At 46.2% G+C, this 20263-nt stretch overlaps 1 protein-coding gene across 6 annotated transcripts in view; it reads left to right on the plus strand.

Moving 5' to 3' along the window:
- The window catches only part of PTPRA (protein tyrosine phosphatase receptor type A), an 82780-nt gene that overhangs the window by 39630 nt on the left and 22887 nt on the right, over positions 1-20263 (plus strand). For 4 of the 6 annotated variants that reach the window (XM_066237086.1, XM_066237085.1, XM_066237088.1 and 1 more), the window contains 4 exons: positions 1100-1126; positions 11101-11185; positions 12601-12674; positions 12879-13015. In XM_066237086.1, coding sequence (XP_066093183.1) covers positions 1100-1126; positions 11101-11185; positions 12601-12674; positions 12879-13015 — 323 coding nt within the window. The remainder of the gene's footprint in view (positions 1-1099; positions 1127-11100; positions 11186-12600; positions 12675-12878; positions 13016-20263) is intronic. The other 2 variants (XM_066237087.1, XM_066237090.1) reach the window with 1 other exon arrangement.

Here is a 20263-nt window from a genome sequence, read left to right on the forward strand (position 1 = left end):
ATTCTTATTCCACTTTTTTTAGATTTATTTCTTCCTAAATTGAATGCTTAATTTGTTTTCATTCTTCCCAGCTAATTAATATATTTAATGCTATGAAATTTTTATAAGCATAGCTTTAGCCATATTCTGAAAGTGTTCCTATAGGTATTTGTGTTAAAATGCAATCTAAGCTACTCTGACAAAGACACACAAAATTCAGTGACTTACATTAAGACAGAAATGTCTTTCTCTCCCCTGTCACATCCTAGAGGTAGACAGGGGACTTTGCCTCATCTAGGACCAAGTTCCTGTTTTCCTGTGGCCCAGTCATCCCATCAAAATTTCCCTCATCTGTTTAAAGATGGTTCTCATCGTTGGGTCCTGTTTCGGCCCCTGGGAACGGTGAACGGAGGCAATGGGGACACGCAGTATTTTCATTTTTGCTCACATCCCATTGGCTTGAACCCTTCGTATGACTGCACCTAGCACAAGAAGAGTGTCTTAGAAATGTATCTCTAGCTAGACAGCTTTGTTCTCCGCTAAAACAAAACAAAACAAAAACGGGATCTGTACCAAAGACAAGCAGAGGAGACTGGTATTGGAAGAGAGTTGGTGGATTTTGCCACAAGACTGGTTCTATTATTATTAAGGTACTATTTTGCAGTTTTGTTTTGTTTTTAATTTTCAAGTGTTTCTTTGTTAATTTCTATTGCATCATGATAAAAGAATATTGTTCGTATTATTTCTACTGTAGGAAATTTATAAAGGCTTGTGAATATACCATGAGCCTTCGAAAAGCTTTTTTTCTGTTAGTATATAGAGTTTGGTCTATACCAATTAGATTTTATTACCTATTATCATTTAGGTTTTGCATATCCTTAACTTAATTATGCACTGTTGCATTTTAATGACCCAGACGACATTAAGACTGTCATACCATTGTCTGTATTTCTCTGGGCAAGCTTGTTTCCCAGCTGTTGGAGGGTGCCTTATTGTAGCTCAGATTTTACAAAGATGAAAGTATCTGTATTCTGAGAGTTTATTTTGTCTTACCTTAGATTGAATACTAATGTTTTCCATTAATTTGAGTGAATGTTTCTGTTTTTCACTTGTTACACAGGTGATTCTGACTCGAAGGATAGAAGAGGTGAGCCACTCACCTTATATCTGACCCTCATACCTGTATAATATTTGTACTGTTTCCTTTGCTTCCAGTCTGTGGTGACCCTGTGCATCTGTGCCTGTTGTCTGTTTACTTTGCCTCCTTTCATATTAACCTCATAGAAAAGAGGAACAGAACCAAGTACTCCTTCTGGTTTTTTATTATGTTTTTAAATGTAGATTACAGATTCTAATAGCTGTGATACGTTTTAACAAGTAATAAAACAACTGTATCTTACTTTATCATGTCAGCTTGTTAATATTACCCTTTGGTGATAGTAGGCCTTCATTTATATTCCATAGTTAATGACTAAGTTCTAGGCCGTAATTACCTTTAAACAGCCTGCCCTTGTGTTGTTTTTTCCCTAGTCTATAAAATGCCAACCCTTTGTCACTTTATGTGGATGTTCAGCCCTTTAGTGTTAAGTCCCTGTGACTGGAGATGCTGCGTCAGTGGTGTGGTCTGAGCAGTGCTGCCAAGTCCCCGGTTCCGGAGAACAGAGGGTGTGACACACATCTGTAGATGCGGCATGGTTGGCTCAGGATAACAGGAAAGGTAGAAAGAGCATAAAAGAAAGAGACCATCCAACAGGCTGAGAAATGGAAACTGCATTTGAGCTTGGAGAATGTTCATGGGTGAAGTGAGCTTTCTCATGAGTTTGTTTTATCAAATCAGATTTCTTGAAGTATATTTCTCTGATTTCATTATTTAACTGTGCACGGTTTTCACGCATAACTAAGTAATGGAACATTTGCAGGCTTGTGAAGTCCCACTAAGTGGGGAGCATCTGCATCAGAAGTGTGGGTGCTCCAGCCCTGTATGTGGTGCCCATCGGCCAGTGTATTTGGTGAGGGGTGGTGAGGTGTCCCCACACCGCGTGTGATTCTCTCCGTCCCCAGCTGTGCTGTCATAACCTTAGGAGCTGGTGTTGATGACACAGCCCTGGCTGTTCACATTCTCTTACCAGAGTCTGTTAAGTGTAGAAGTCCATGGATTTGTGTTACAGTAGACACTTAGATTTTCTCCTTAAAACTGCTTTTTAACCAGTCTTATAATAAAGCCAAAGTGAGAGGCTTCAAGATTAAGCATAAGACCTATGATTCCTTCTACTTAGTGTAGATTTTCTTAATAATCGGCCTTTCTCTTGCCCCAGATATACCCCTATTTTACCTAGCTAATTAATAAAGATTTGAGTAGTTTCAATATTATAATTAAAAAGAAATAAAATTACCTTATCAAGATTATTGCTAATTGTAACATCCTAATACATCTTTGGTTTAAGTTAAAAAACAATTTTGTGTAATTGCCTTTGACCAGACAGAAAATGAAGAGACACGCATGTTCCCAGCGTCCTCTGAAGCCCCCCAGTTTCCCCAGAGCAGATCTTCTGTGCTGCTGTAAATGTTGATGTCACCTTCTAATTTTAAAGGCAAATGCTTTTTGAGAAATGAGGCAATTGTTTTGAAATATTTGCATTATAATGGGTTTGCTGAGCAAATTATTTCTATGCAGATTAATTAAGGATTCTAAGTTTTTATGCACGGGCCTCTAGTGCTTTTGAACAGCAATGGCTGGTGTTTTCGTTATCGAGGCAGAAAGGAATAAAGAGGGAGGAAAGGAGGTGGGCAACTTTGCTTCCTTCCTTTTGAAGTCCAAGAAACTGGTTCTTTTCTCATATATATTATTTTTTAAATGTATTCCAAATTATTTGGAATGCATCAGGAGAACCAGCTTTTGTTCTGATTGTGGTAAAACAGATGTAATATGAATCTGGCCGTCCTAACTGTACAGTTGGTGCCATTAAGTACACTCATGTTGCGCGACCACCGTCTCCAGAACCTCTGGACCGTCCCAGACCGGAGCTCTGTAACCCATTCCGCACTCCCCTCCCCGTTCCTCCCCTGGTGACCACCGTTCTGCTTTCCATCCTGTGAATTTCACTGTCCTAGGTACCTGATTCTAGTGGAACCATACAGTATTTGTCCTCTTGTTACCAGTTTTTTTCAAAGCATTTTTACTGGTGTTAATTTGGATGATTTGTGTAATAAATACATCCCGTTCTGGCATTGTCTACCAGCTACCTCTTCCCATGAAGTCGGTGGTCCTAATGTGCTCTCTAGTCGTTCAGTCTTTCTGTAGATTTACAGCTCAGCCTTGCTAGCTTTGTTCTGCAGAGGCAGACTGAGACAGAGATGTGCATGCCGCAGGTGTACCGGGGAGTGCTCTCCGCAGCACCTGGGAGGCAGCGAAGGCAGGAGTGTCGGTGGAGGGAGGAAGTGTGCTGACAGCAGGTGCCCCTCAGGGGGACAGACAGGGACCTGTGCTCAGCTAGGGGTTCAGTCGTGGTTTAGGAAGTTGGATGTAGTTACCCTCCCGGTGGAGCTGCCTTTCTTTCTCTTCCCCTCTTCATCTCTGTGGCTGCCGGACATGATCGCTGTGGTCAGGGCCCACCCAGAAACCCTCTGTGGACCGAGTGTGCCTAGCGACCACGTTCAGTGCACACAGCCTCTCTGGATGTCAGCTCTAACCAAACAGTGGATGAGACAATCAGGTGTGTCTGAACAGTAATGGAATATTAGATTATATTAAGGAATTCATGTTGCTTTTTAAATGGGATAATGGCATGGTGATTATGTTAAGAATCCTTATCTCTTAGTGATACATTCTGAAGTAATTACAGTTGAAATGTTATGTCTCCGATTGGCTTTAAAATAATCCGGTGGGATGGGTGTGGAACAGTGGTAGTGGTTCTCAGCTCAGGGCAGGTTCCCCAGAGGACAGTCAGCAATGTCTGGGGATGCTTTTTGGTCACCACAATTGGTTTGCTAAACGTCTCAGTGCCCATGACAGCCACCCACAGAGAATGATCTAGTCCAAAATTTCATTAGTGCAAGATTGAGAAAGCCTGGTATAGATTTTAAAAGCTGGCCTTCAGTGATTATGTTGATGAAGTGATAGTACATAGTAATTCATTATAGTGTTCGCTTTACTCCTGTGCACGTTTTAAAGTTCCCCATAGTAAAAACGTTTATATATATGTACACTCACACACACGTATATGCAGCATGTGTTTAAAGAGAAGAAGCACTGAGCCCCCTGTGCCAGCCCGCCCGCGCCCGCTCTGGATAGAACTGTTTTCCAGCTGCGTGGTGGTGGGGGGGAACGACACCACTGCTTGTTACTCGGCCGGGAGTGCCCTGCTTCTGCCTTGGCAAGCCTTGAGCTGAATACCGTCCTCCCACCCCAGGGCTCTGTCATCCCCAGTCCCGGCTGACTCGGAGCATGAGGTGTTTCCGGCCCAGACTGGTAGAACCGGTACTTACCTTTCCACTGTAGGTTCTTCGGCTCGGATTGATCTCTTCGGCGGAACCACTCAGAGCTTTTGTTCTGCTGACGGCACCTCTTCCTTCCCAGCATGCTTTTGGTTTATTAGTATGTTTCTGTTTCTCCTATTATTTCTGTGTGCTTTTGGGAAGAGAAAGAGGTAAAACTATTGATTCAGCTTGAGCTAGATGTCTCTAATTACCTTCTTTTACTACCCGGTATACAGCCCTCTGTGATTGGCATTTAATAAGGACATATTTTGTGATATATCAGTAATTCTTTTATTCATTCACTCAGTTGTAGTCAGTATCTGTTTATTGCCAACTGGGGGTGAAATTGTGTGCTCCGTTTTAGGTATATGGTGCGAAACAAAGCAGGTGTGTAGTTTCTTGCGCTTGTAGAATTTATGTTGTAAAAAAGGGACACTTATTAACTAAACTCAAATGAATATATAATTACAGTGTGTGAGAGCTAATAACAGAGGTCCTATCTGGGGAAATAACAGCGTGCTCTGTGAGAATAATGAAGAAAATCCTAGCTAACACTGGCTGGGTGCAGCATGTGTGTTAGTCACTGTGCCAAGAACTTTACATGGATAATCTTGTTTAATCTTCAAAATAACTAATTTTAGAGATAAGAAGACAAAGATTTAGGATCCTAATTTAGTACTAGGAAGCAGAACAGATCTCTCTGGGACGAGGAACACTTAAAGTGGGGGCTGGATGGCTAGGAGTGAGCGAGCCAGGCAGAGACCGGGAGGAGGCTCTGTGAGGCTGGAGCCGTGCTCACAGCCTGAGGAGGGCGTGGTGGCGTGGAAGGACACCAGGGCTGAGGCTGAGTGAGCGGGGAAGGAGGGAAGGAGAGAGTCAGCAGGGGCTAAATGGGGGGTTGTGATAGACCAGGATGAGGATATTAGATTTCTTTCTAAAGGTTTGGGAAACCATCCAGAGGCTTTACGTATGAGAGGCACGTGAGCAGATTTGCTTTCTTAAAGATCACTCCTGCTTTGTGTAGAATGGATAGTGATCCAGATGAGCGCGGTTCGGGGTTTCGACTATAGTGATGGCAACAGAATGGAGAAAAGGTAAACAAATTTGAGGGGTTTGTTTTAGCCCGAAAACGTATCCCTTGCAGCTGGGCTGGATATAGAAGACCAGCAGGAGGACGGGGGGGGTGCTCCCCATTTCTTACCTGAACAGCAGGGTGGTGGCAGTGCGGCTCACTGAGAGGTGGGGGAAACATGGGCAGAAAGCACGCATTTCCTGTGAAATTTAAACTGGAGAGGGCACGTGGGCTTAGAAGAGAGGTCTGACAAAGTGGTGCAGATGGGGGACTTGCTCACATGTCACTTCTGCTTACAGCCGTCTGCTCAGATTAGCTACCCTGAGAGGAAGGACAAGTGCCAGGGGCAGAGGCCTGAGGAGATCAGACCCCTGAAGACCTGCTGTTGGAAGGGAACCACCAGCAAAGGACATGGGATGGAGCAGCCAGGGGTGGAAGGAAAGCAAGTCAGGGAGGGCTTTGTTGTGGAAACCAAGAGAGGCACGTTTTTCAAAGCCCAAGGAAGACTCGGCCAGTGTGAATGTTCACATTAAGATGAGAGGCACATACCAGGGTGTGTGGAAAATTGTATCGACAAAGAAGCATGGTTTATCTCCCATCTCTTACTTAAAAAAAAAAAAAAAAGACTTTGTGCCCACATCTCCCTCCTCCGTGCTCCTCCTCTCTGCGCCCTCACGGTCAGAGTCCTTGCCTCATGTGAGGCGTCGCTGTCCCTTGTCTCCTCTCGCCATCTGTGTTTCACCTTGTACACTCTCTCAGCGCCCGCGTAACTGAGCCACTCTCGGAAAGGTCGCCGGTACTGCTACCTTGTCAGATTCAGTTTTACTTCTCTTGTCATTAGCCTGCTTTTTCTGTCGGTAGTGTGTGAGTGAGCTGATGGCTTCCTCCTTCTAGAAAAACCCTGCTCTTGGCACCCTCGAGGGCACATTCTGCTGGGTTACCCCCACCTCATGGCTGCTGCTCGTGAGTCATTTGCTAGCTGAACTTTTAAAAGAATGTCAGTCCAGTCATTTCTGTCCCCTGTTTGCGTCCCGCCAATCACATAGTGTTTGTCACACTCAGAATTAAGCCCACATTCCTTACTGTTGCCACAAAGCCCTGTCTTCTGACTCGGCCCTACCTCTTCAGCCACATTTTACCAAAACTGGTTTTTGTGCTACTTCTTTTTTTTTAAATTTAGTTACTGATTTTAGAGGGAGAGAGAGTGTATTCCAGAACCCTTAATTTTTGTTCCACTTACTTGTGCCTTCATGGGCTGATTCTTGTACGTGCCCTGACTGGGGATCAAACCCGCACCCTTGGCCTACTGGGACAACGCTCTAACCACCTGAGCTACCTGGCCAGGGCCTCTGTTTTGTTCTTTAGATTCTACATATAAGTGTGACATCATTCTTTCTCTTCTGACTTCTTTTGTTAGCATAATATCCTCTAGGTGCATCCATGCCATCACAAATGACTTCATTCTTTTTTTGTGACCAAGTAAAATTCCACTATAAATGTACCACAGCTTTTTATCCACTCATCTATTGAAGGGCACTGGGTTGCTTCCATAGCTTGCCTATTGTAAATAACGCTGCAGTGAACATAGGGGTGCATAGATTCTTTGAAATTAGTGTTTGGGGTTTCTTTGGATAAATACCCAGAAGTGGAATCACTGGGCCTTAATGCAGTAGTACCATTTTTAATTTTTTTGAGGGCCTTCCATGCTGGTTTCTATAGTGACTGCATCAATTTGCATTCCCGCCAACAGTGAATAAACAATTAATTTATCAGTTCTAGTTGTTTTTTAATGGAATCTTTGAGGTTCTCTGTATACAGTATCATGTCATCTACAAATGATGACATTTTTACTTCTTCCTTTTCAGTTTGAATGTCTCCTTGTCTGGTTGCTGTGGCTAGGACTTTTAGTACTGCTTTGCAGAAGAGTGGTGAAAGTAAACATAACTGTCCCTGATCTGAGGGGAAACAGTTTTAGTTTTTCCTCATTGAGTATGATGTTGGCTGTCGGTTGGTCATATATGGCTGTTATTATGTCAAAGTATGTTCTCTCTGTTCCCACTTTGCTGAGAGTTTTTTTTTTATTACAAATGGGTGCTGGATTTTGTCAAATGCTTTTTCTGCATCTATTGATATGATTATCCTGCATTTTGCTTATGTGGTGTATTACATTAATTGATTTGTAGATATTGAACCACTGTTGCATCCCAGGAATAATTCCCACTTGATCATGGTGAATGATCTTTTTAATGTATTACTGAACTCGGTTTGCTAATATTTTGTTGAGGATTTTTGCATCTGTATTCATCAGGAAATTGGCCTATAATTTTCTTTCTTTGTAGGGTCTTTATCTGGTTTTGGAATTAGGATAATGCTGGCCTTGTAAAATGAGCTTGGGAATCTTCCCCCCATTGGAATTTTTGGGCATAGTTTGAGAAAGAGTTCTTCCTTGACTGTTTGATAAAATTGACCTGTGAAGCCAGCGCTGGTCCAGGACTTCTGTTTGGCGGGAGTTTTTTGATTACTGCTTTTGGTTTCATTAGTTATAATTGGTCTGTTCAGATTTTCTGTTTTTTTCTAGATTCTGATATTGTATTCTTCATTTCTGACTGGTTCTTTTTTATGGTTTCTAATGTCTTTTTTTTATGCTTACTATCTCTTTAAGTTCTCACTGAGTTTGTTCATTCTTCCCCTAAGTTCCTTGAACGTCCTTATAATCATTGTTTTGAACTTATATCTTGTAAATTCCCTCCATTTCATTTAGTTTCCTGGGAATGTCTCTTGTTTTTATATTTGGGATTTTTTTTTTTTTTTTTTTGTCTCCCTATTTGGCTGCCTCTCTGTGTTTGTTTCTGTGTATTCGAGGGCTGCTGTGTTTCCCAGGCTTGGTGTTGTGGCCTCATGGAGTAGGTGTTTTATGGAGCTCAGTGGCACAGTATCCCTGGTCACCTGTGTGGGTTATGTGAGCCCTTCTGTTATAGTGTGTCTTGATTGTTGTTGCCCATGCATGGGTGGGGTTGACCCGTGGACTGGCTGGCTGTGAGGATTAACCCCAACCACAGTGTGTGAGCCGCTGTGGGGGGCTGGCCCCCACAATATTGAATTGACCCCTGCTAGGTCTGGTGGCTGCCAAGAGCTCCCTTTGGGTGTGCCCCTGTGGAGCTAATTGAGTCCTGCTCTGATGTGGTCTGAAGCCCACCACCAGGTGTGTTGGTTCTGGGTTCTTAGGAGAGGCCCCAGTGCAGTTCAATATCAGACGCTGCCTGTGACGGGCCCTGGGCTGCCTGTTTAGAGATACAGAGTGATCCACCATTAGTGGTTGCCTCTGCTGGGCCTGGGTGTGCATGGGAGGGGCCAGCTGCATGCAAAGGCTGACTTCCACCAGTACCGAGACTATGGGCAGGTCAGCGAAAGGACCAGGGTGCCCTGAGAGCTGCCACTGGCTGCCTGTCAGGCTCGGTCACTGAAAGAGCCTCTGGCAGTAGGTGAGTTTCAGGAGATGGGTTCTCAGTGAGTCACCAGGTTGATACAGATTTAGACTTGGCACCAGTGCTGAGTCTGAGTCTACTCAGCAGAGGTCATGGGTACCCCAAGGGCAGCCACTACCCTGGGGCCTGGGGACCTTTGTAGTGGGGCCAGGTCTCCAGTCATTGTCACAGTGAGGCCAGTGGAGTTCATCAAGTTAAGACAGGCCTTGGAGGGGAAGGGGAACTTGGTATGGCAGGGCCACAGGGTGTCGAGTGAGTGAATCCAAGAGCATTCCCTCTGGCTGGTGCTGTGAGGAGACCAGGAAAGATGGCATCTGTTAGAGGTGTGGGTGAGGGACTCAGCGTAGGAACCGTGGCAGCTGTTCCTTTAGCCTTCTCGCCAGAGCCACATAACCCCCTGAGCTGCCCTTCTTTTGCTGAAGCCCAGGGTGCATGCCCAAGAGCAACATGTCATGTGTTGGCCCCTTAAGAGGACACTTGGTTTCTAGCATACTCCTCTCTCTCCCTGGCAGACAGAATTCCTGCTGGTTTTCACAGCGTGGCTTTGGTGCTCTGGGCTGGACCCCTGGTATGGGATTGAGACCCCACACTCCTCAGAGGGGACCTTTGGACTTAAAATATCCCTTAAGATTCTTACCTGCTGCACATGGGTGTGGGGCCAGCCCATTTTACACACACGCCCTTCCTGCCAGTCTCGATGTGGCTTTTGTGTAAATCCTCGATTGTCAGACTTCTGTTTAGCTGGTCTAAAGTGGTTGTTCGGGGTAATTGTTCTATAATTTGGTTGTAATTTCAGTTTGGTCCTCAGGAGGAGGTGAGTGTGCCTTCCACCTACTCTGCTGCTGTCTAGGATCAATCTTATGTTCCTGTCTGAAGTTATGTGTTCATGAACAGTAACCCCCCGAGAATGTGAGTTCTCTATCTGCTCTGCCAGATCTCTGTTCTGGTCCCAGGCTCTAGAAGAGGGCTTGGCTGCTGTTCTAGAGTGCTGCTAGAGGTTGAATCAGATGAGGGTGGAAATGTTTCCTTTGGATTTGGGAATATGCCATTTGTTGGTGGCCTTAGTGAGCAGTTTAAATGGAGCACTGGGGGAGTCAGAGCTAAGTAGGCTAAGGAGCACCCAGAGGTGAAGAATTAGAGAAAACGACTGTCTCTGTAAGACAGCTGTTGTGAGGAGGTAACTGAGTGAACCCTGGGGCTGTTGGTGACTGCGGAGGTCAGGAAGACACGTCTTTGGGGTGAGTAACCCCAAGCATGTGTGACAGGACTGACTTTCACATGGGAGGGACCTGTCCTCCCTCTCAGCAGGATGGAAAATGGTGAAGACAGTTACAGAGTCGGACTGGCTGTGTCGTTTGTGGTGGGGCACGGGCAGAGGAGGGTGGGACTGGCTGTGTCGTTTGTGGTGGGGCACAGGCAGGGGAGGGTGAGTTGGCTCCTGTCAGCCGCCAGGAGCAGAAAGGCCGAGTCTCAGGCGGAAAGGAAATCAGCGCTTGGGAGACCCAGGGCTGCCCTCCAGCGCTTCTCCAGGCCGCCGTGCTGCCGTGGGGTCCTGGTGGAGGTGGCTGTGGAGAGAGGCAGAAGAGAGTCCCGCATGTGGGACACGTACTGCTAAGGACCTAATCGTGTCTCCTCGCTGTAGTCAGGAACAGGATTCTCAGGAGAGCATTGCATTTCTGGTGGGAAAACCCCGCCCCCTGTCTCCCATCTTCCTCTCGGTGGAGCCGTGGAGGCTGATGAGGGGACATCGTTGGCCCTCACACCCAGATTGCCGTCAGGATGGGTGTGTTCACGCTCGCACGTGTTTACTTTTCACGTGCTAAGCACTGTTCTAGGCTTTAGAGCAGTGAACAAAACGGTCTCTGCCTTCCGAGAGCTTCTATTTAAGTGCAGGGAGACAGGAGATCGCCATGTGATAGAGACGAGGTTGCAGTGGGGCGCAGTCTCTCTCCCTCTGTCACTGTGTCCGTGCCCGGCCACATGCAGAAGCACTGACCGAGCCCTTTGTCCTGGGTGTTTCCCTGTGCAGCCGACTCAAGCCCTGTGTTGCGCTCAATGGTAACAACGTGTTGTGTTCTCTGATTTCAGATGAGACGCCCATTATTGCAGTGATGGTGGCCTTGTCCTCTCTGCTAGTGATCGTGTTTATTATCATAGTTCTGTACATGTTAAGGTGAGCGTGTCAGCTAAGGCTTCTCCTCCTCGTGGACTCTCGCAGTAACCCCAGGGTCGCAAGCCCACACAGTCCAGCAGACAGTAGGGTAAGGACAGTGACTAGGATAGAGGGGAATGGAGACTCATGAGAGTGCTCCTAGGTTAAACCCCAAGATGACAGTTCTACTTAGGCATGGTCTAAATGCTGGCATAGAATTCCTCAAGACCCGCCCCCTCTGCTTCCATCTGTCCACGTCCAGCCCCAGCTCCACGTCAGCCTCTAAAGTCCAGAAGGGCGGTTTGGAGGTTGAGGGGAGAAGCTGCAGCCTGTGTGATGACTGAGAGGTGTTTAAGATCTTTAGCTCTAGCCCTGGTGAAGCAGCCCTTATAAATGCCCTGGTGGAGCTCGTATGCTTAATAAAAGCCTACGTCATTTCCTATCGGGCCTTTGTCCCCAAACCCCTCTAGGACTCCTTACCCTGGTGTGCTGAACTAAACCTTGTGAGTTACAGGGTTCCCCTTTCTGACTTCTTTCAGGGTCCTCTAGATAATACTACTCAGACACAGCAGGATACGGGGAACCCCAGGGAGAGAAGAGGGAAGTCTATTTGTTCTCTTTCTGCTGAAGTTACTGCCCTGACTAATTGGGTTCATTTCTGCCCTTATCTTCTCTTTGGCTTCAGCAGCTCTGTGTGCTCCATCTGTTTTTCGGCAGGGATAAAAGAGGGGACCCTGTACACCCCTGTAATTTGTTATGTGCCCCCGCCATTCTGCAGGAGACTTGAGGCCAGACCTGTGCCCACCGAGTCTGAAGCTCTGGGCTTTTCCCTGGTGGTTGCACTAGGACCCTGGGCGGCAAACTGCGGCTCGCAAGCCACACGCGGCTCTTTGGCCCCTTGTGTGGCTCTTCCACAAAATACCACATGCGGGCGCTACCTCGATAAGGAATGTACCTACCTATATAGCTTAAGTTTAAAAAATTTGGCTCTCAAAAGAAATTTCAGTCATTGTACTGTTGATATTTGGCTCTGTTGACTGATGAGTTTGCCGACCACTGCCCTAGGAAGATACCAGGGTTTTTGTTTGCTGTAGATATTACCTACCCCTACCCCGCCACCCCAGCACTGTGTCCTGCCCACTCTTCTGTGTTCCCCCGGCGGGGCTTTGACTCCAGGGAGCTCTGGAACCAGAGCCGCACAGAGCGCGCAGGCTGTCATGTCCTGTGCTGTTCCCTGGGCGGGAGTCGGGGGCGCGGGCAGGGGCACCGTGAATGACGCTGCCTTGGTACATGCAGGGCTTGGCTCTGAAAGAGCCTATGCATTTGGTCAAGGGGATTTGGGAAGGCTGACCTGATAGGTGGGCTCCGGTATAAAGCCAGTGACTGGTCTCTCTGCCTCTGTGCTTAGTTTTTCACTATGGACATTTTCTCATTAGGTTTAAGAAATACAAGCAAGCTGGGAGCCATTCCAATTCTTTCCGCTTGTCCAATGGCCGCACTGAGGATGTGGGTAAGGAACCTTTAATGGCATGGGGAACCTTCATGGAGAAGAAAATCAAGAGTTAGGGGTTCCCATCCTAAAGGAGAAAGGGAAGACGAAAGAGCAGCCAGCCCTGGGTCTTGGAGGTGTGGTCTAGGAGACAGACCCCCGTTTGGCCCCCAGAGAAAGGCTGTTCCCCGGGGCACCTGACCGGCCTTCCCCTTGTGACTGCAGAGCCCCAGAGTGTGCCGCTCCTGGCCCGGTCCCCAAGCACCAACAGGAAGTACCCACCCCTGCCCGTGGACAAGCTGGAAGAGGAGATTAACCGGAGAATGGCTGATGACAACAAGCTCTTCAGAGAGGAGTTCAACGTGAGTTCTTTGCCGAGACTGGTGTGTGTGTCATCAGGAAGGAAGGCAGCCCTAATATCCTGGGGGAGAAAACAGGTTTTTTTTTTGTTTTTTTTTACAGGGACAGAGAGAGTCAGAGAGAGGGATAGATAGGGACAGACAGACAGAAATGGAGATGAGAAACATCAATCATCAGTTTTTTGTTGTGACACCGTAGTTGTTCATTGATTGCTTTCTCATATGTGCCTTGACCGGGGGGCTACAGCAGACCAAGTGACCCCTTGCTTGAGCCAGTGACCTTGGGTCTAAGCTGGTGACCTCAGGGTCTCGAACCTGGGTCCTCCGCATCCCAGTCCGACACTCTATCCACTGCACCACCGCCTGGTCAGGCAGAAAACAGGTTTTTAATGGTTGAAGAGGTGAGAAAAATTTTACTAGTTTCATCAGACTTTTTTCCTATATGATCAGAAGCAGGAGATGAAAGATTTGCGTCGCCTCCCTTAACTACCCATCCATCTATCCATTCATCCATCATATCTGTTACTTTGTTTAATAAGTACTTATTAAGCATCTAATACAGGGGTAGTCAACCTTTTTATACCTACTGCCCACTTTTGTGTCTGTTCGTAGTAAAATTTTCAAACCGCTGACCAGTTCCACAGTAATGGTGATTTATAAAGTAGGGAAGTAACTTTACTTTATAAAATTTATAAAGCAGAGTGACAGCAAGTTAAAGCATATAATAATAATTACTTACCAAGTACTTTATGTCGGATTTTTGCTGTTTGGCAGAATAAATCTTTATAAAACAACTTACTATAGTTAAATCTATCTTTTTATTTATATAATTTTATACTTTGGTTGCTCAGCTACCGCCCACCATGAAAGCTGGAGCGCTCCCTAGTGGGCGGTAGGGACCAGGTTGACCACCACAGGTCTAATACATATGTGCTAGGTGTTAGGGATTTGCTGAGGAGCAAAACCATCCAGTCCCTACACTCAGAAAACTCACTGTCCATAAACAATAACAAAAATAACTAAGTTCAGTAGCAACCTAGGACGTGAAGGACTGGTGCGGAGTAGTGGGGGCCTGCCTGTCGGTGTCTGCCCTGGGGACCCCAGAGTGTCTTCAGTGGGCGAGGAGTAGTCAGTGTGGAAAATGAGGATGGCAGTGGACTGCGGAGTAAAGGCTTCATCTCGGGAACTTAGATTTGTGCTTTTTATAACTCCCTCGGAGAAGCAGAACATATTTTTTGAATCTACCAGTTGGTGATTCCAGCCTATCAGTTCCAATCCCTGGTCATAACTTCCTTGAAGGAGGACGATTTCCCTGAGACCTGACCACCGGCAAACATTGGAGAAAGGGCGGAGGGGACAGGCATTGTGGGCACTGGGGATAGCAGGAGCACACTGCCAGGCGTGAGGGTGGGCGAGGGCAGGGCACACTCAGAAATAAAGGGCTGTGTGTGGCCGATGGGCAGGATCAAGCAGCAGTGACCGACGAGACGGGGAAGACCGGGCCAGGCTGCAGACCTTCGAGATTGCCGTGAGGGGTGAGCGGGGACCCGCCTTCTGCTGCTGTGCAGAGTGACCCCTGGGCGGGTGACTAGGCACAGAGACACCGCTGGGGCTGCAGCAGCAGGGACACCAGAGGTGCTGAGGGGTTGATGTTCGGTGGTCCTGATCAGGGAGAGGGAACGGCTCCAGAGTCGGCCCACCTGTCAGCTTGGGCGTCATTGAACCCGGTCTTCACATCCTTCAGCTCAGCCGTGTGCGTCAGCTCTGTCTCTTAGGCTGCGATACCTTAGGCACTAAGGTGTCTCTTAGGCTGGCACTCCTGTGATACCAACATGGCTGCCCCGGTTCTAGGCACCATGCGGAGATAGCACAAGGTCCAGAGGACAAAGGGTGACTGTTTCTTCCTGTGTGTCTCCTTTTATCAGTGAGGAGGACTTTCCCAAAAGCTTCTGGAGACTTCCCTTGTCACAGCTTCTTTTTAAACAAGTCAGAAGCAAGGGAGAAATAGTCTTACTGCACCCGACTGAGACCAGTCCCGATGACTGGACTCTGGTAGCAAGGAGGGGAGGAGGGACAGATCAGGGGCTGGGCCACCGCTCATCGGCTCCACCACCGAAGGGCTTAGGGAGCAGAGACGGATGTGGGCAGGTTTGCACTCTGGGAAAATCCCGAGCTGCAGAGCCATGGTGAAGGACCAGTAGGAAGGCTGAGCCTGTTGGACCCCACGTAACACGGGTCTCCTCTGCTTTATGCCGGGGCGTTCTGATTTCACTGTTAACCTCGCTGAACCGAGCGGTCAGTCCAGGTCTCCACAGGCCAGGCTCCCAAACTGTCCACACTGACCCCGAAGTTCAGTTAACCATTCCAGAATTACAGATTTGGCCTCTTGTAAAAAAACTATGCTTTCCCCTGCTTTTTGATGATTTTTGATGCTCCAGCCCTGCATTTTCTTCTCTCAGATCTTTGCTTTTCTGCCTAGCTCATGGATGTTACCCTCTGGACCACATTTTCTTGCATTCTGATTGCCTGTGAGCCGTGAGAGCTGGGCGGGGCAGAGTTCTGGTCAGGAGAGCAGGCGGCCTGGGGAGATGGCCTCCACTGGTCTCCCAGGCCCTGTCCTCCCTGTGCGTGCGCCACCCAGGAAGGGTGTGCACTCCAAGGGCAGGAACAGTCAGCACCCAGCAGAATTCGGAAATGTTAGCATTTGATTCAGCAGAACACATAGCCTAACCCTAGAAAGGCCTGAAGCTGGTGCTGTGTGGAGATGCACATTGTATGTTGGAGCTGGGCTTTTTCTTGTTTTGTTACCTAATATTCAGAAGTAACCCTCCTCAGTTTCAACATTGTTTCTCTCCTTCTGATTGGGACTCTACGACCCCTTACTACCAGCTAAAACATTCCAGGCGGCCACCAGCAGTAACTGAAGTCACTGTTGTTCAGTTCTAAACTATAAGTGGCTTTCTCTTTCCTGTCCTGAAAATGGATTGACAGTTCCTTTCTCGTTATCCGAACACAGGAATCAGGTTTACGTCACTCACATTTCTCTCATCGGTTTCTCAGCTGCAACCCTCTCGCTCACTGATACTAACTCTTAGGTCAGTTAGGGTACTTTATTTAAAAACCAGGGAAGTCAACTAATTAAGCACAACAACAAAACTGTCCGTTTGTGGAGATACTGGGGTAGATGAGGGGGACACCGACCCTGGGGCAGAGCGGGTGTTGGCCTGCTGGCCCCAGGACCCTCTCCGGGAGCCCCTTTCTTCTGGGGTTTCAGAGCCCTGGCAGAGAGAGGCTGGCTGGCCCAGCGCGGGGCAGCTGTGAGTGCACCAGCCAGTTTGTCAGGAGAGGCCAACAGGGCAGGCACGCCTACTCGAATCTGTTATCACAGAATAATATTTTTATCAAGGGATAGGGAAGGCCTTTCTAAGCAAAACACAGGGTTCAAAAGCCAGAATGGGATAAATGGAAAGATAGTAAATGCATTTAAAATGTTAAATGTCTGTATGAAAAAATATTTCCATAGAAAGTGGCCGGCAGGGAGAAGCTATTTGCCACAGGTAGACAGAATTCTCTATTTTATATATATAAAAAGAGCTTCTGCAAAGGTGTGAGGATAAAGTAAACATTGCTATAGCAAAATGGGCAGTTCACAGAAGAAAAATGGTCTGTAAACATGGGGAAAAGCGCAGCTCTATCTAGTAATCAGGGAATGCCAGATTAAAACTGCTGTTTTGGGCCTGTCAGATAGGAAATTTTGAAAGATTGGTATCAAGTATGGGCAGAGGTGTGGGGATACAGATACTGTTACACACAGGTAGAGGACTTTAAGTCGGCAGTCGCAGTTGGCATAGCACTGGAAGGGTGACTGACCAGTGTCAGGCAAATGTTACATGCTTACGCTCTCTGACCTCACTTCTGGGACTCTAACAGAAAAGCAAATATGTATATATAGATGGGTGTTCATTATGGCATTACTTTCAGTAGCAAAGAAAATAAAATGAAAAGCAGGTATCTATCAAATAGCAGAATAGCTAAGTGATTTCTTGAATCCATTATCAAATTCTGTACTGTCCTTAAAAATAAATTTGTTGACATAGAAAGATCTCTGGAGAAAACACATCACATGGTATAATACTCCCTTTAAAAACTTGTGTGTCTGCGTGTGAGTGTGTTAGTTCATTTTTTATACTCTGGAAGAGTACTGTGAACAGTGAGTGGGTTTCCTATGAGGGGAGGTAGACTGTAGGAGATATGCTACCATGATAGAGAACTTCCTCTTTCTTCTGAATTGTTTTTGACTACCTTTTACAACGAGCAGAGATTTTTATAACATTTTTAAAAGCAGAGTTTTGTTTTGTTTTTAATACGGTAAATAAACATAGTGGAGCTTAGCTCTAGGATGGACACACAGCATGTGGAATGAAGGGGTGCCTTCCCCAGCGTGGGCTGTGCCAGGGGTCCAGTGGTTGGGTCTCTGTGAAATGAGGAGTTGTTCTAGAGGAAAACTGTACCGTGGATTGAACAGCTGAAGGAACAGCGGGTCTCGGGCACGACAGCTGTTTTCGGTTCTTGCACAGGCTGAAAGGAGTGTGGAGCGTCGTTATGAAACCCCACGATGTTCGGAAGTTCCACGAGGTGGCTTCTGCCTTAGAAGTATAAGCTGGAACTTTGGTATTGACCAGGATCTGTCTTAAAAGGAAGCACTGAATTTGTTTAGAAGAAACACATTGAAAAGCCATTTACTGAGGTCCCTAAAGCATGCTCGAGGTTTAAAAGAAGGATCGTTAGCTCCTGAGAGGAAGGGGATGGGGAGAAAGAAGGGAGGGGGTGCCAGTGAGACAGATACCATCTGGGTGCAGCCAGGTGTGCCAGCCCGTTGCTCAGCACCCTACACTCTCAGTAGACACAGCTTCACTCTGATTTCCAGATGAAAAGCATGTGTGAGTGAGATCTGGTGACAGGACTGTGTGACATCGGAGTGAGACAGAGGCAGAACAGCATCTTTATTGATGAACTGTCTCTAAACAAGTGATTAGAGCCAAAGCCTCTATAAGACTCAGCAGACCCTGTGCCAACAGTCTGGGGAACTGGGGGTTTGGGGACCTCACGGGGCAGAGAATGCCACAGCTGACATGTGAGTTTTATACTAGTAAGTACAGAGAAATACGAAAGAAATGTGTATCTGGGTGTTGGTCCTGCCTAATAAACTTCCAAGATGACATGAGCTGCCTTAGACGGTTGTAGATTTGCCATCACAGCAGAGCATTCGGGCTGGTGACTGTCGGGTGGGAGTGTGGAAGAGGAGGCTCGGACAGAAGTGGACGCTGGGCCGCAGTGAGGGTCTCAGGCAGCATAGTGAGGCAAGGAAAGAAGAGAAGAGTGGTCAGGGTTGGAAAGGAAGAGACAGAGTGTGCCTTTCCCCAGACTAGAATATTTTCCTCAGAGAAGTGCACTGCCGAGTCTCAGCAGATCAGTTATTAGATTAGTAAGTTATTTTAGCAAAATTGATAGGCACAAAACCAGCATTACAAACTAATGCATTTCTATGTGTAAGCCACACTCAGAATCTAATTATTGTTAAAAAATTATTTTTAAAAAGATCTAGGAATAAACTTAACCAAATATTTACAAAACCTTTGGAGAAAATTATTGAAATGTTTGAAACATGAAAGAGAAAAAAAAAGCCTAAATTAGTGACAAGATGAAATCAATGAATTGAAAGGCTCAATATTGTAAAGATGTCAATTCTCCCCAGACTGATATGTAGATTCAATGCAACTCCAATAAAAATCCCAACAGGTTTTTTGTGGAACTTGACAAGCTGATTCTAAAATTTATATGGAGGAGAAAAGATTCAAGAATAGCCAAGACATTCCTGAAGAAGAAGAACAAGGTGAGGAGATCTGCCTTACCAGATATAAAGAGTTATGATAAAGTCTAGTCATTAAGACAGTTGTGTATACCAGATATAAAGAGTTATGGTAAAACCTAGTATTGAAGATAAGTTGTTCCTTGGCATTGGGATAGATGGCTTGATCAGTGGACTAAAAGAGAGAACCCGAAAGCAGATTTATGTGAAAATAGAAGCCCGTTTATGACAGATGCTGTTGTAGGTTTGGTGGGGGAGGGATGGTGTTTACGATAAAGAGTGCTGGGACAGTTGGATGATCCTTTGAAAATAAGTGAGAAGGAATTCTTGTCTCATACCAAACACAAAACTCAATACCAGTTGTGCACACTGAAATCTAAAAGACAAAATAATGAAATGTAAAGACAGTAAGTATAGGAAAATATAATCTCCAAGTAGGAAATGATCCTTATGACTTAGAACAGGGGTCCCCAAACTTTTTACACAGGGGGCCAGTTCACTGTCTCTCAGACCGTTGGAGGGCCGGACTATAAAAAAAAACTGAACAAATCCCTATGCACACTGCACGTACCTTATTTTAAAGTAAAAAAACAAAACAGGAACAAATACAATACTTAAAATAAAGAACAAGTAAATTTAAATCAACAAACTGACCAGTATTTCAATAGGAACTATGCTCCTCTCACTGACCACCAATGAAAGAAGTGTCCCTTCTGGAAGTGCGGCGGGGGCCGGATAAATGTCCTCAGGGGGCCGCAGTTTGGGGACCCCTGACTTAGAATGTTGGTAAGGGAACGATTAATCAACTGGATGACACTTATTTGTAAAACTTCTGTCTATAAATAGATATTATAAAAACAATGAGAGGGCGAGCCACAAACCTGGCAAACAGTATTTTTAACAGTTATAACTGTTGAACAATGAGTATCCAGAATATGTAAACAGTTCCGGCAAACTAACAAGAAAACAAGCAAGCCATCCAGTAGAAAAATGGGGAAAACACTTGTTAGGTAATCCACAGAAGAGAAAACCCTGTTGGCCAGTAGACTATGGAAGATGGTCAACCTCATTAGTAAATCAGAAATGTAAATTAAACTGACATTTGATGCACTTAAAGTCTGGTGTTGTTGGCCAAGGCTGCAGAACATTGGGGAACACGCTTCCCTGCTGATGAGGTGGGGGTGTGGATTGGCACGACACCTTTGGGGAACAGGTTGGCCTGATCTGATGGAGTTATGCCCGAAACTTGCACCTGTGCGTGAGGGAACACCTGCCAGTGAGTGCTCCAGGGAGGCGTGCACACTGTAAACAACCCAAGTACTCGTCAGTAGCAGCACAGATGAGTAAGTGTTGGTGTGAGCTCAAGTCGGAACGCCGCAGCT

Source organism: Saccopteryx bilineata, chromosome 6 (genome assembly GCF_036850765.1).
Source record: "Saccopteryx bilineata isolate mSacBil1 chromosome 6, mSacBil1_pri_phased_curated, whole genome shotgun sequence".
Classification (NCBI taxonomy): domain Eukaryota; kingdom Metazoa; phylum Chordata; class Mammalia; order Chiroptera; family Emballonuridae; genus Saccopteryx; species Saccopteryx bilineata.